Source organism: Pseudoliparis swirei, chromosome 24 (genome assembly GCF_029220125.1).
Source record: "Pseudoliparis swirei isolate HS2019 ecotype Mariana Trench chromosome 24, NWPU_hadal_v1, whole genome shotgun sequence".
NCBI lineage: Eukaryota > Metazoa > Chordata > Actinopteri > Perciformes > Liparidae > Pseudoliparis > Pseudoliparis swirei.
The window spans coordinates 1,035,773-1,050,772 of NC_079411.1; the positions used below are offsets into that span (position 1 = coordinate 1,035,773).

Sequence of the window (15,000 nt, forward strand, 5' to 3'; positions counted from 1 at the left end):
TTTATCACCCCTTGTCTGAAACCCCGTTTTTGGGGATATTCTATAAAGAGGATAGAGGACTCCGCGTTGGAAGTTATCGTCGTTAAAGAGTGCAGCGCAGCGTGAAAGTTATAAGTGTGATTGAAATGTATTTATATGGAAGATGTATGTGGATGTATATCTGTATGTATATCATAACTTTATTATTTTTTAAATTATTTTTATTTCATATAAATATATATTTGTTGTTGTTGTTGTTATTTTCTTTGTTATTTTTCTTTATTTTATATACATTTTCTGATTTATTTGATATTAATTTAGGATAGGAATATATAAGCATTTTTTGCTTATACCTATACCTTTTCAGTCTTTCTGTTTTGTATATTATATAAAATAATATTGTATATTATATAAAATAATATTGTATCTTATATAGAATAATATTGTATATTATATAAAATAAGATTGTATATTAGATAGAATAATATTATATATTATATAAAATAATATTGTATATTATATAGATTAATATTGTATTGTATTTGATTGACTGAATAAAAATACACAACAACTACACAACAACAATTCACAATCACCATGACGACAGTGAGATGAGACTCTGTAAGAAGATGTTTGAGTAATGACACTTAAAGACAACAAAAGGCCTTGTTGTCCCTCACGTTGACGTGTAAACAACATGTTTGATAGTTGTTGTTGTTGTTGTTGTTGTGGCTCTGACCTGCAGTCTCGCTCGAATTCCTTGGACTCGTCTGTGCAGTAGAAGAAGCGTCCTTTGAAGAGCTGCACGGCCACCACGGCGAAGATGAACATGAAGAGCATGTAGACGATGAGGATATTCAGCACGTTCTTCAGGGAGTTGACCACGCAGTCGAACACCGCCTACACACACACACACACACACACACACACACACACACACACACACACACACACACACACACACACACACACACACACACACACACACAAATGCACACACACACACACGCACACACACAAACACACACATTTAACAAAAAATTGTGAGGGAGATTTCAGCGAAACACATGAAGCATAGACTTCTATACAACCAGAGGAGTCGCCCCCTGGTGGTCAGTAGAGAGAATGCAGCTATAACACATAAAGCATAGACTTCTATACAACCAGAGGAGTCGCCCCCTGGTGGTCAGGAGAGAGAATGCAGCTTTAACACATGAAGCATAGACTTCTATACAACCAGAGTCGCCGCCCCCTGGTGGTCAGGAGAGAGAATGCAGCTTTAACACATGAAGCATAGACTTCTATACGACCAGAGGAGTCGCCCCCTGGTGGCCAGGAGAGAGAATGCAGCTTTAACACATGAAGCATAGACTTCTATACAACCAGAGGAGTCGCCCCCTGGTGGTCAGGAGAGAGAATGCAGCTTTAACACATGAAGCATAGACTTCTATACGACCAGAGGAGTCGCCCCCTGGTGGCCAGGAGAGAGAATGCAGCTTTAACACATGAAGCATAGACTTCTATACGATCAGAGGAGTCGCCCCCTGGTGGCCAGGAGAGAGAATGCAGCTTTAACACATGAAGCATAGACTTCTATACAACCAGAGGAGTCGCCCCCTGGTGGTCAGCGCAGAGTCTTTTTACCTTTAACTTGGGGAGTCGTTTGATGGTCTTTAGCGGGCGCAGCACCCTCAACACGCGGAGGGACTTGATGGTGCTGATGTCTTTGCCCTTGCTGCTGCCCCTAGAGTTCAGCCAGAGAACAACAACAACAACGCATGTCAGAGGAGGTTTAGGGAGCGGGGAAGACATGTAGCATGACGAAGAGCATGACGAAGAGCACACGCAAGCTCGACAACCGGAGCGCTCAGTCTCTTCTTCTGCAGGGAAAAGAGAAACTTTTGAGGTGCACGTCACACATGAAACCCGTGGGAGGGAAAGGCAGTCAGCCTCCCGAGCGCTTGGTTTCATGGACATCAAGATGCATCATCATCATCATCATCGTCACGTTGCTTTGATCTTCAACGTGACACAAGGAGACATTCAGTACCGAACAGGCAGCTCCCGGCAGAGTGCCCGGCCAATCCTCTTTCTTTCTTTTTCAGTGAAACTCGCCGTTCGGTTCTTCGTAAAAAGGGGAAACGTTTGTTTGTAGTCGTGGAAACAAGAAGCGCGAACTACACGGTGCGGATGAAGGGCGATATGATCGAGTGTTTTGGTCAACGCAGAACCGATTCTGTCAATTTACAGTCCATCGAGTCCAGACTCGTGGAAACGGAGGCGACGCGAGACTCTCGGGACGTCGCCAATGGCGGTAAGCGAGCCGGCGAGAGCGAAGCAGGGGGCGGGGCTTAAAGCGGATAACGGCAAATCCCGAGTGTTTTTAATGTGCTCGCCATAACTGAACAGTCTGCTTATGATTTGTACGCCCATAAACCGATATCAGTTATGCTGGGATTGGCGACGTCGAGGGAGTAAATAGCCGAGTTGATCTTCGCTGTAAGTGGACGGGCGATTAAAAAAAATAAAATAAAGCGTCTGGACGTCGGCCAACGCGAAGTCGAAGACGAGAGGGTCGTCCATCACGGCTCGCTCTTTAGCTGTGAACTCGGCTCCGGCGGGCGGCGGGAAAAAAAAGAAAAAAGAAAAGACAATTAAATCCGAGGCTGATTGATTGAGTCCGAGACCTCGCGGAAGTTCCCCGATGCGGCGGAGAGAGAGAGTCCCGATCGATAATCAATAGGAACTTCCTCCTCTTTGGAGCGGGGCGAGACGGAGGTCTCCGGGTCAGAGGATTCGGAGAAAAGATCCAGTGTGTGTGTTAGGAACGACGAAAACACACACACAAGGACACACACATGCACACACCGGCGTCTTTGATGTTTCAACAGTTTTGGTTTCCTTAAAATGTCAAATCGAGGCGACGCTCCTCAGGAGGCTGTACAAGGCTTCTTTCTTCTACGTAGTCAGGGTCCCCAGCCTCCACCCTTGTGTTATCCTCACTTAACCCCAGCCTCCACCCTTGTGTTATCTTCACTTAACCCCAGCCTCCATCCTTGTGTTATCTTCACTCATCCCCAGCCTCCATCCTTGTGTTATCTTCACTTAACCCCAGCCTCCATCCTTGTGTTATCTTCACTTAACCCCAGCCTCCACCCTTGTGTTATCTTCACTTAACCCCAGCCTCCATCCTTGTGTTATCTTCACTTAACCCCAGCCTCCACCCTTGTGTTATCTTCACTTAACCTCAGCCCCCACCCTTGTGGTATCCTCAATCAACACCAGCCTCCACCCTTGTGTTATCTTCACTTAACCCCAGCCTCCATCCTTGTGGTATCCTTAATCAACCCCAGCCTCCACCCTTGTGTTATCTTCAATCAACCCCAGCCTCCACTCTTGTCTTACCCTCACTCATCCCCAGCCTCCATCCTTGTGTTACCCTCACTTCGTAGAAGCAGACAACCTCGTAGTTTACCCGGCCGTGAGACAACGACCCAGAAGCCCCGGGACCCCATTGACGAAAGAACAGAAGCACCGGCGACTTCTTTAGTTCTGCTTCTGTTCTTTCGTCAACATTGTTGGCCTCATTGTGCGACCGTCGGTGTCTTCAAAAGGTTGGTCCGAATTCACCAAAGTTCGCACAATGACCCCAACTAGCTGATGGAGTTAGCGCTGGTTGTTCCTGGTTAGAAATGACTAGTGTAGTGGCGTCGATGGTGAAGCAGAGACTTTTCTTTTGGCTAGAGTACTTTGGTAAATGGAGCTTCTTTTTATTCGTATTTACCTTTCGTAAACTTTCAAGACATAAGTGGAAAAAGAGTTTGTTGGCGGTACATTTCCAAATCCTCTAAATCCTGTTATTATTCACTTCCAGGTTATTTAGGGACGTATAATACGTGCCAGATTTCTTTTTTTGCCAAAAGGCTGTTTTCCATCTGCAGTATTGTGGGTGTAACGTGTGTCTGGAGTTATGCAATCGTACAAACTCCATTTTCTTTTGGGTCAAAACGAGACTCTGGATTCAACTTCGGGCCGACGGACAGAAAACGTTTCCACCGCCACGTTTTAAAGCCTTCACCAAACACCAAGAGGCGGAGCGTCGGCGGAGCGGCGCCCGGTTGCATCGTTAACCTTTTTTGCGAAAGTGTGAATTCAAGACATCCGATCTTTGTACGTCTTTCTGCTCCGGATGACTTAAAGGAGGTGAAGAGTGAGACGGGCTGCGATACGGCGAGGATGAGTACCAACCAACAGAAGAACAAAAGAAAGAAAGAGAGAGAAGCCAATTTGATCCGGTGGTGGAGAGCTGGGGGACGGAGCGAGGGAGGAGGAGGAGGAGGAGGAGGAGGAGGAGGAGGACAGAGGAAGGACTTTACCGGGTGCTGGTCCTGTGGAGTTTCACCGAAGGTGGCGACAGCGAGAGTCAGTGACAGCGACAGAAAGAGAGACGGGGACAGAGACAGAAGATGAAGAGGAGGAGGAGGAGGAAGAGGGGGAACACACATAGAAGGACACACACACACATACAAACACATTGATAGAGAAAGACACAAGACAAGGGAGAGAGAGGGGTTTGGTAGAAACAGGGAAAAACACATCCACATGAGAGACGGACAGAAGGACAGCAAGATGGACACACCTGCTGACCCCCCCCCCCCCCCCCCCCCCGACCATCAGAACCACGACGCAAAGTTACGGAGCAAAGACATCGAGGTCGAACAAGAGAAGTTACGTTACTTAAATACGTCAGCAACGTTAGCTAAGAACGCAACTTATGTACATAACTTAAGTACGTAACTTAAGTAGGTAGCTTACGTACGCAAGTTACCTACTTAAGAACTTAACATTACTTAAATGCGTAATATTACTTAAGTACTTAACGTTACTTTAGTACGTAAGTACTTAACGTACGTAAGTTACGTAAGTAGGTTACGTCTTAAATACCTAAAGTTACTTTAGTATTTAACGTTACTTTAGTCCTTAATGTTACTTTAGTACATAACATTACTTTAGTACGTAAGTTACGTATGTAAGTTACGTACTTAACTACTTAACGCTACATAAGTACGTAAGTTACGTATCTAAGTAATGTACGTATGTAGGTTATGTATGTAAGTACTTAACGTTACTTTAGAACATAACGTTACTTTAGAACATAACGTTACTTTAGTACGTAAGTTACAGTTACGTACGTAAGTTACGTACTTAAGTACTTAACGTTACATAAGTACGTGAGTTACGTAAGTAGGTTACATCCTAAGTACCTAACGTTACTTTCGTACTTCACGTTACATTTTTACGTAAGTTACATACGTAAGTTACAGTTATGTACGTAGGTTAAACCCTTAAGTACTTAACGTAATATAAGTACTTAAGGTAATTTAAGGAGGTAAGTTACGGTAATCGGTCAACGTCGAGGTTTGAGTCCTGAAGTGGACTTTAGCGTGACCTGAACACCTGTCTCCTGGGTGAAGGTCTGAGGCTCTTTGACCCCTCTATCGGCTACGTCACCTGACGAGGGTCCAGAGGAACGACACAGGGACGAGTTCACATTAAAGCTCCTTCCTCCCGTCTGCATTTTAACATTTAAGGACGTCTATCAGACCTCCACCCCCCTTTAGACACCCCCCCTGACTAAAGCCCCGGATGTGCAAACCCTCCACCTCTCCATCCCTCCACCCCTCCACCCCTCCACCTCTCCATCCCTCCACCCCTCCACCTCTCCATCCCTCCACCCCTCCACCTCTCCACCTCTCCACCCCTCCACCTCTCCACCCCTCCACCTCTCCACCTCTCCACCCCTCCACCCCTCCACCTCTCCACCCCTCCACCTCTCCACCCCTCCACCCCTCCACCCCTCCACCTCTCCACCCCTCCACCTCTCCACCCCTCCACCTCTCCACCTCTCCACCCCTCCACCCCTCTCGGCCGTCCTCCGCTGCCGGCTCTGTGAAGAATTACCTTCACGGTCGGAGGAGGAAACTCGATTGCCGCGTCCGTTTACACCGATCCTTATCTCAGCGCGCCATAATGATCAATCAGCCCCCCCCCCCCCCCCCCGCGGCGCACATCGCCCTCATTAGATCTGCTATCAGGTAGCGGATGTTATCAAAGCTCTTCTGCATGCACATCTGCACAGCGGGGGGGCGGGGGGCGAGGCGGTGTGTCTTAACGAGCGGCCGGTTCCTGGTTTTCTTGACACTAGAGAACAGGCATTCTCACGGAGGTTACCGCGCCCGCATGCAGCTCCCGGGTCAGTGTTTCATACGCTGGGTGTGATGAAAAGGGGGCGGGGCCAGAAGCACAGCTGTTGTCTTAAAAACAACAACCAACGGGAACACTTATGATTCTGTGATGTCACTGCTTTGAAATGTCATGCGTCAAAGGGACATCTCAAAGGTGTGTGTTTGTGTGTGTGTGGTGTGTGTGTGTGTGTGAAGACGTCACAACCCTTCAAGCAAAACCCATCTCAGCCCTGGAGCAGATGGGTGGAGAAGGAGGTGGAGGAGAGGATGGCAGAGCATCCTCGAGGGGACACGTATGTAGGGGGCGAGTAAGGAAGGAGGAGAGAGGAGACGAAGCAGGGGAGGACGCGTCCTTGTTTCATGCTGTGGAGGCTGCAGCAGTGGAGTGATTCAGTTTTTCAAGTTGTTGTTGTTGTTGTTGTTGTTGTTTTGTGGATTATTTGAGACAAAAGTGATGTTTAAGTTTGATCGAAGCAATTTCACTTTTTTTGCCGCGTATTTCTATATGTTTATACTTTTATATTTTTATACTTATATTTATATACTTTTATACTTTTGTATTTTTAAACTTTTAAACTTGTATATTTGTCTCCTGTGATGGAGTGTGATCCTGCGTCCGGCGGACATGACTGTTTTGTGTATTTCAAGTGAAACTTTACATTTAAATTAACTTTCTGACGGATTACTGGTTTATTATTCACGGTGTATTCCATTTTCTTCTTCTCTTCTTCTCTATTTGTTCTTCTCTTATTCTCTTTTTCTTCTTCTCTTCATATTTGTGAAACATTTCTGAAAGAATAATGTTTCGTCAGAAAGCGAGACGATATGTGAATAAATACATTCACAGTTATTAACGTGTCACACGCGTGTTCCCGTCCACCTTTTTAAAATCCTGCGACCGACTCTGAACATCGGCGTGGCGTGTTGCGTTCAGGGACATGCGGTGCACGCAGGAGGATGACCACCAGCTGCTGGCCTCGCTCACGTCAGACATATTGATTGGTTAGTATTTATTTGATAACCGATCATTCCACTGGCCGCCGGCCCGGCATGCCGTCCCTCCTCCTTCCATCTCTCCTCCTTCCATCACTCCTCCTTTCATCACTCGCTCGGTCTGACTTCCCCGGGTCGTGCAGAGGAAAGGGAGTTAAATACCTGGACCTCCGGGAACGTTAACGCGGTCAGAAGGACAGATGAGTGTGAGAGTGTGTGTGTGTGTGTGGGTAAAGAGAGAGAGGGAGGAGGAGGGGGAGTGTGTGTGACGAGAGGCGATGAGCCATGGCGGCGTTCCTCCCCCGTGGCGAACAGATAGCCTGGGCACTTAAAGGGTTAAAGGTGTCTGGGGCGCCCTCACCCCCACGGACTGACCGCCAGGGAGCTCCAGTCCGGAGGAAGAGGAAGAGGAGGGGGGAGGGGGAGGAAGAGGCGGGGGAGGCTTTGATGGCTGTCAGAGAGGTGGGGTTCAGAGGTGTGTGTGGCGGAGATGGGGTTAATTATGGAGTATAGGGCGTAGGGGAGGGGTTGGGTGAGGATAACACAAGGGTGGAGGCTGGGGTTAGGTGACGATAACACAAGGGTGGAGGCTGGGGTTAGGTGACGATAACAGAAGGGTGGAGGCTGGGGTTAGGTGAGGATAACACAAGGGTGGAGGCTGGGGTTAGGTGAGGATAACACAAGGGTGGAGGCTGGGGTCAGGTGAGGATAACACAAGGGTGGAGGCTGGGGTTAGGTAAGGATAACACAAGGGTGGAGGCTGGGGTTAGGTGAGGATAACACAAGTGTGGAGGCTGGGGTCAGGTGAGGATAACACAAGGGTGGAGGCTGGGGTTAGGTAAGGATAACACAAGGGTGGAGGCTGGGGTTAGGTGAGGACAACACAAGGGTGGAGGCTGGGGTTGGGTGGAGATAAGGGCAACTAGGGAGCAATGGGTGACACTTGTTCCCAACATACAGAAATTGTATTTTTTTCGGCTTCAAAATAAAAGCTTTTAAATAATAATATGAAGGGGACTTGTATTGTGAATAATTTACAGCAGCATGTGCTCATCACATCATTAGTGTCACTTTGTTGCCGGCTGTTCTTCAATGAAGGAGGTCAACTTTTACATGACCTGGTGTTGATGCTTCAAAACAAAAAAATTCCAGGGGACTTTTACTGTGAAGGACTGATGTAATTCACTGAATATAGGGAGTTGTGTAAGCGTCAGCAACACTATTCCATTGTTCCTTGTATTTTAGGAATACGAGGGGTGACAGAGGCTCTTGATGGGAAGTATCGGGAAGGAGGTGAAGGAGGTGAAGGCATCAGCAGGAGCCACAAGCTGTGAAGGGCCCTTGAGCAACAGTTTGGGGTTTAGATGCAAGAGAAGAGGAACAGGATGACTCACGGCCTGATTAGTGGAGATATCAGAGTGGCATGGATTGGCAAAGGGCCGACACAAGGGAAGAGGAAGGGAAGAGGAGGAGGAGGAAGAGGAGGAGGAAGATTGGGGAAAAAGAAAAAATGTTGAGAAGGAGCAGGTGGGGCTTTTCATTGTATTAGGTCAGAGAGTAAAGGGGAATGAGGTTGGTATGATGGGGTTGTTTCAGGCAAGGTTTGAGGTTGGGGGTGGGGGGGGGTGGAGATAGTGTAACAGCACTCTTAGAAACAATTTGACTTTCGGTTCTCTAGGATTCTCTTCTTGGAACGACAGTAAAATTTCAGGCGTTTATGGCAAAACTGTGATAATGTTTTAAAGGAGTCCCTCAGGGTTCAATCTGAGGTCCTCCAAACATTACAGGAACAAGAACAAAGCTAAATGTTTTTATGTGGAGACATTTTTTTCCTTTGTTTTTTAGAGTGTAGGTCAGAGGTTGAGATGACCTCCCAGAACTTTAGGGAAATAATTGAAGGAGTTAAGGATTACGGGCTGAAGGTGGCGATGAAACGTAGAGGAAAGATCTGCTGGTTGGATGCCACATGGTAAAGATAGTAAACTATACTCTAAAACCATTTCACTCTCTTCCCTTTAAGGTTCCTCACTTGGAACTACAGTAAAATATCAGAAGAGTTTCAGACGTTTGTGGCAAAACTGTGATCATGTTTTAAAGGAGTCCCTCAGAGTTCAATCTGAGGTCCTCCAAACATTGATGGAACAAAATAAAAGCTAAATGTTTTTACGAGAAGCCGTTTTTTTTGTTTCTTTTTTTAGAGTGGGGATGATCATCCAGAACTTTAGGAAAAGGAGTTAATGTTTACGAGTGGTGGTCCGGATGAAGGCGGAGATGAACGGTAGAGAAAGACCTGCTGATTCGACACCGATGAGGAGAAAGACATGGAAATGGTGAACAGGGTTGACATGGAGAGACAATGACAAAAAGACTACAGACAATAGTTTAAGAACAAAAGAGTAAGGGTTAGAGTGGAGGAAGAGAAGAAAGAGAAGGAAGTAGAAAGACACAGACAGGAAGTGATGATTTCTGGGAAATTAAAGAGAGGACGATCAGCATTGCCTGGTGTATCAGACGCTCGAGGCCAGGCGACAAGGGTCTTTCTGTGGTATGGTGGAATGTGTGTGGTGGGTGGGTGTGTAGTGGTGGAGATGATGAAGATGAGGGTAGTAGGAGGGGGGGGGGGGGGGGAACTTACGTGAAGGCGAAGGCCACCAGAGCACCACTAACCACTATAAAGTCCAGAATGTTCCACAAGTCGCGGAAGTAGGAGCCCTGGTGGAGAAACAGGCCCAGCACCACCATCTGAAAGACAAGGAGCACCATCAGTACACACACACACACACACACACACACACACACACACACACACACACACACACACACACACACACACACACACACACACACACACACACACACACACACACACACACACACACACACACACACACACACACACACACACACACACACACAGGTGTTGCCGACCAGGAACAAGTATAGATGAATCTGAGCCTTGCTTATTGCATAGATCCATATTCTGATTTATTGGTTTCCATGTGTATATATATATATATATACACACATATAAATATATAAAAATATACATATATATATAATAAATATATATACATATATATATAAATATGCATATATAAATTATAAAGTTCTAAATCAAATCAGTTCATGCAAAATTAAATGATCTTTTGTTCATTTTGAATAACAACACACTCACAGAACATCAATATGAAAAAATACGCGGTAAGAAAAAGGCAATCACACAATTATGCCAAAACAAAGGCATTATAAACACACACAGACAGACAGACAGACAGACAGACAGACAGACAGACAGACAGACAGACAGACAGACAGACAGACAGACAGACAGACAGACAGACAGACAGACAGACAGACAGACAGACAGACAGACAGACAGACAGACAGACACACAGACACACACACACACACACACAGTGATACTTTGTTACCTTGAGCAACATTTCGAACATGAAGACGCCTGTGAAAACGTAGTCAAAATAACGCAGCACCTGCAGAGTTATAATTATCATAAATTATATCATATCAGTGGAGAGGAGGAGCAGAAAGATGAAGAGAGAGAGAGAGACACAGTCAACCAGTCTTATCCCAATACTAACACTATTTTCATTTTTAAAACAAACAATGTCACCATTTACTTTCTTTAATAACATAAAATAATAATCTATTCGCTCTATTTGCGTCTTTAAATCGTTTTAATCTGGTTGAAAGTAGAAAGATAAGAAAATAAAGTCTCATAATCAATAGAGAACACACGGCGCTGTCCATATTTACGCTCCACCCAAAACTGGTTTTCAAATATCATCTTATTTTGAAAATAAAAAAATAAAAACAAATATTTAATAAAGTTATTATAAAAAACCCTACCCTGAACATTCTTAAACCACGAGTGAAATATGAGAAATGATTACAAAATATATTATCATTGTCCCCATATTACTTCATATTACCCCGTATTAACCCCATATTACCCATATTACCCCATATTACCCATATTAACCCCGTATTAACCCCATATTACCCATATTAACCCCGTATTAACCCCATATTACCCCATATTACCCATATTAACCCCATATTACCCATATTAACCCCGTTTTAACCCCATATTACCCCATATTACCCCATATTACCCATATTACCCCATATTACTTCATATTACTTCATATTACTTCATATTAACCCATATTAACCCCTTCACTATCTCCATCCTAAACTTATTCTACACCTATAGACTTGATCCTACACCGTCCTCTGAGAGGATTTGGCTCATATTTTAATCCTCGGGAGACTTTAAAAAAGTAAACGTCTTTTCATTTGAAGGAGACGCCTCACGTTGTTTCGCGGCGAGTCGGGCCAGACGGGGTCCTCGGCGGCGAGGGCGATGCTGCTCATGGCGATGACGGACAGGATGCTGAACTCAAAGTACTTCAGAGTCAGGATGTAGTGACAGCACCTCCGGAACCTGGTGGTGGGGGGGGGGGGGGGGGGTGTTAATCAACCGACGTCCTCGGCGGCGACAGGAAGGGCGGCGGTCACTCACGGGTTGGTGACGGACATGATGAAGCAGGAGCTGAAGGGGGGCATGGGCTTCGGGCCGTCCTCGTCCCCTCCCTCGTCCTCCTCCTCCTTCTTCTCCTCGTTCTTCTTCTGGTCCGTGTTGGCGTTCTTGTTGACTGAGAGAAGAAGAAGAGGAACGACACGGATTGTGGGAATGGCTGAAATGCTCCCGACATGAAACAATCGGTCCGCCGAGCTCCCCGAGGCTCACCTTGCAGGATGGCGTTGGTGGAGGGGTAGGGGTAGAGCGGCGGCATGTCTATCTTGGTGTACTCGGGCTTGGCCATGCTGGTCAGGATCAGGCTGTCCATGCTGTGGATCAGGGCGTGGGTGTCGGCGTCGCGGCGGTTCAGCAGGTTGTTGACGTGGTCCGGGTGGTCCGGGGGGAAGGCGTATGGCCGCTGGCGGCCGCCGGCCAGCTTGCTGTTGTTGCGCAGGTTGTCCAGGTCCTCGTTGTGCTGCTGGACGGGCCGCGCCGTGGAGAGGCGGGGCCCCGAGCTGTGGTGCTGCCTGAGGGACGCCGACACACTCAAGACCAGCTCAAAGCTAGGCCCCTCCCTTTGAGTAGGCTCCTCCCTTGAATAGGCCCCTCCCTTTGAATAGTCTCCTCCCTTCTATTATGCCCCTCCCTTTGAATAGGCCCCTCCCTTTGCCTCACCTTCTGGTGCGATGCCCTCTGCTCCTCTCCTGGTTGCCGTGGCGATGCCGCCTCGCCTTCCGCCCCTCTCCTCCTTCCTCCTCGCCTTTCTCGGCCTCCGCCTCCGTCCCCTTGGACCGGCGCCTCCTGCCTTCCTCCCCCTCCTTGCGGTGCTGCCGGGACCTCCGGTGCTCGCCGTGGCCCTCCGCCCCGCCGCCCCCGCCGCGGGGGGACATGCTGCGGGCCTCCCGGTTGCTCCGGTGGCCCCGGTGGCTCCGGTGGCCGTGCCGCTCCTCCCCCTGCTGGCCCTCCACGTTGCCCAGGGAGGTGCAGCTGAAGCCGCGCTCCATGCGGGTCTCCGCCGGCCGGCCGGGGTCCCCGCCGGCCGGCCCGGTGGCTTTCCGGTGGCGGTGCGAGTGCGAGTGGTGGGCGGCGTTGCGGCGGTGGTCCACGTCCTGGCGCCGGTACTCCTGGTCCAGCGGCAGCTCGCCGGGCGCCGTCTTGTTGGTGTTGTTGTTGCGGTTGTCCTGCGGGTTGACTACCAGCGGCCGGTCCAGGTGGGTCACGTCGCCACGGGGCTTCCGTGGGTACGACACCTGGGTCGGGTGAAAGGGGCAACGACGGAACATCTTTAGGGTCCCGCCCAAAACTACAACAACGACCGCGCCGTGCCGACGGTCCGGTCCTCTCAGCCTCTTCGCTGCCGCACAACGATCCAATCAAGAGGAAAAGTCGTGTTGCTTTCAGTGTTTAAAAATGACACTTCACTGAATCAATAGAAAACGATTTAGCTATTCTCTTAACCCTTGTGTTGCCTTTGGGTCATTTTGACCCGAATCAATATTACACCCTCCCCCCGCCTTTGGGTCATTTTGACCCGATTCAATGTTTCACCCTCCTGTTACCTTTATATTTACTAACATATTTTACCCTTTGGGTTCAATTTGACGCCAGCAATTAAAACCTCCAGAAAATTATTAGAATTAATATTGTTTTCCAAGTTTAAGTGTGAAGCACTTTATGTTTGTTTGTTGACTACCGAAAGAACACCGACATTAAACATTGAATGGGGTCAAATTAATCCTAAAGCGGGGGGAGGGTGTAATATTGATTCGGGTCAAAATGACCCTAAGGCAACACAAGGGTTAATGTCTCCTCAGGATTATCAACAGTAACTACGGCAGTTAACTCAAAAACAACTTTGCAATATTTAACTCGATTGCGTATTTAAAATATGCTAATGCTACTGTCATTCAATGAAAAACAAGGCGAGTAAAAAAAATACATATTATTGCGAATTTTGCATCTACAACAATAAGACGAATAAGCAGAAGGGGAGCAGTCGAGTGACCTTTGACCTTCAACTTCACTTTACCCAGAATAACACCCCCCCCCGCCCTCCCCTGAACTTCTTCCCATTTTTGGCTCCACATGACCAATTTTGAATAAATAATTGTCATGAATCCCTCAGAAGACGGCCTCCAGCTGTGAGCACACGGTGTGCTTCTCCGTTGCTCTCCGGGCGGCACACCGCACTCTGGATTCCTCCGCATGCCCCACTTTAATAAAGCATCGCTCCCCCGGCACGCCGCTGCAGGCCCCGCCCACATGGCGGCGGCGAGCGCACCAACAGGACTCTTAAAGGGACAGTCCACCCCGAGTGGGTTGAAGGAAAGCAGGTGGTGTCAGTGTTCCCTCTGAAGGTCACCGCGGTGCAGAGCAACGTCCTTAAAGCCTTTTAAGTCGGGTTCATCTTCGTGCAATGGGACACGCCCACTTCTGCATCGCTGTGAGAAGTGGGCGTCGGCCAAAACCGACATTTACAGATGATATTAAAGCCTTTCTTTCCCCTCGGAAGTTTCAAAACAAGTTGAGCAACCGAGTTTTAAATATATAAAAAGTACATTTATCTAAAAAAAAAGAGAGAAGAAAACTACCCAAACGATAGCTAGTAACCGGCGTTTTATTAAACAATAACGTCTGTCGCCGTGTTTCCATCCGATCCGTCTGGTCTCTTTAAATGTTTAAAAAAAAGAATAAACTGGTCAGAGTAGTTTTGTCAGATCCACGAGAGAAACAGACGATCAGTCGAGTAAATTAATTTAACAAAAGTGTTTCCATTTCCCATTTTAGCGAAATAATCTTTGTGCAATTGAGGAAACATTTTTAACATATTTTTACAATTTTAAGTGTGCAAAGAAATATGTGAATGTCAGAGGATGTTTATGTAAACTTAATAATGATCATCTTTCTATATTTACAGTGGAGTAAAGACAAACTTCTTCTCGGGACTTTGGTGAATCATTGACGTACACTTCCAGGTGCATCTTGTCCCTGAGGTGTTGTAACCACACACACACACACACACACACACACACACGCGTGTGCATATGTAAACATTCATGTGTGTGAATCCTCACCTCCTCGCCTTCTCCTTCTCCTTCTCCTCCCACCTTCCAGTCCTCCTGCTCCAGCTCGTTGTAGAGCGCCTCGCGGCTCGTCATCAGGTTCTGCCGGCGGATCTCGCTGGTTCTCTGCTCCCACACCGACTTGCTGCCCCCCTTGCCGTTGTTCTTCTGTTGCTCT

At 47.4% G+C, this 15,000-nt stretch overlaps 1 protein-coding gene across 1 annotated transcript in view; it reads right to left on the bottom strand.

Annotated features, from left to right (window-relative positions):
• cacna1ab (calcium channel, voltage-dependent, P/Q type, alpha 1A subunit, b) overlaps positions 1–15,000 on the bottom strand; it is a 145,348-nt gene that overhangs the window by 36,675 nt on the left and 93,673 nt on the right. The window contains 10 exon segments of the mRNA XM_056410306.1: positions 719–879; positions 1,624–1,723; positions 8,375–8,389; positions 9,853–9,959; positions 10,649–10,708; positions 11,553–11,682; positions 11,761–11,893; positions 11,989–12,287; positions 12,436–13,010; positions 14,835–15,000. The exon segment at positions 14,835–15,000 is cut by the window's right edge and continues 5 nt beyond it. Of these exon segments, the coding sequence (XP_056266281.1) occupies positions 719–879; positions 1,624–1,723; positions 8,375–8,389; positions 9,853–9,959; positions 10,649–10,708; positions 11,553–11,682; positions 11,761–11,893; positions 11,989–12,287; positions 12,436–13,010; positions 14,835–15,000 (1,746 nt within the window).